At 42.1% G+C, this 996-nt stretch overlaps 1 protein-coding gene across 1 annotated transcript in view; it reads left to right on the top strand.

Moving 5' to 3' along the window:
* The first annotated feature begins 389 nt into the window (after positions 1–389).
* The window catches only part of ERI1 (exoribonuclease 1), a 9,168-nt gene continuing 8,561 nt past the window's right edge, over positions 390–996 (top strand). The window contains 1 exon segment of the mRNA XM_010137053.1: positions 390–442. Coding sequence (XP_010135355.1) covers positions 390–442 — 53 coding nt within the window.

Raw genomic sequence — 996 nt, 5'->3', positions numbered from 1 at the left:
GAATTATGACACGCAGTCAGGTTTTGTCTCTTAGACCCGCTGTTTGGCGTGACTTCAGACACGTGTATGAGTGTCCCTTTATTCTGTGTTGACTTTCAGAGTCAGTGTTGACTTTTTCAGAGCAGGCTTCGCTAGGTATTTCACTCCGTTTGGTCGGGTGAAACAGTGTGATGGTTTACTGCATTTTGGTGTCAGAATGATGTGTAAATTACAACGCTCTAGCTTCTTGTAACCTTAAATGACCTTTGAATTTCTCTCTCTTCTAGGGTAGGAAGCATTGTAGGATCAGTGATCAAGAAACTAATGGGAAAAACTCAACAGCCAGTTCTAATGACTTCAGTGATCCGGTTTACAAAGAAATTGCTATAACCAATGGCTGTATCAACAGAATGACCAGAGATGAGCTCAGAAGTAAACTTGCAGAGTTCAAGCTTGAAACCAGGTTAGACTGATTTGTAAACCTTTTGGTTTATCTTTGAGAGCAGTGGAGCCTTACAAGATGATTATTTTAAAGTTTAAAAACACCCCACAGAGTGGAAGGCAGACACACCACCAAATGCCAGTTGTTTTCTGTGCAATCTTGATGCAACTTGTTGTAGGGTGAGTGGATGTGATACCGATTCATGTGTTACCAGAAGTGTGTGCTGTCTGGACTGGTAAGACAGAGAGGAAAGAAAATGTAACTAAGGTGCTTCCCAACATGTTTTTGTTCAAGGCGGAAAGAACTGCAAGGGTTCTTAGGTGATGTTGCAGACCTTCAGCGTGTAGAAATGTATGGGTTTCAGAACGTATGTGTTTTTATTTACTGTGCCCAGAACAGGTCTGACACCGGCTAGAAGCTCTGTGGTGATGGGGCTTGGAATTTAATCAATACAGAGGACCGGTGCCTTTAGATGGAGAGTTTGCTGTTCTTAAGAGATAAGATAATGTGAATAGGTGATGTAATAAGCTGGATTTGTTTTCCCTGAGAAGGAAGGAGCTGGGAATGTAGAGAGC

This window comes from Buceros rhinoceros, unplaced genomic scaffold (assembly GCF_000710305.1).
Source record: "Buceros rhinoceros silvestris isolate BGI_N320 unplaced genomic scaffold, ASM71030v1 scaffold2675, whole genome shotgun sequence".
NCBI classification, from domain to species: Eukaryota; Metazoa; Chordata; class Aves; order Bucerotiformes; family Bucerotidae; genus Buceros; species Buceros rhinoceros.
Note: the sequence above shows the minus strand (reverse complement) of the source record. Positions and strands in the feature narration are given on the sequence as shown.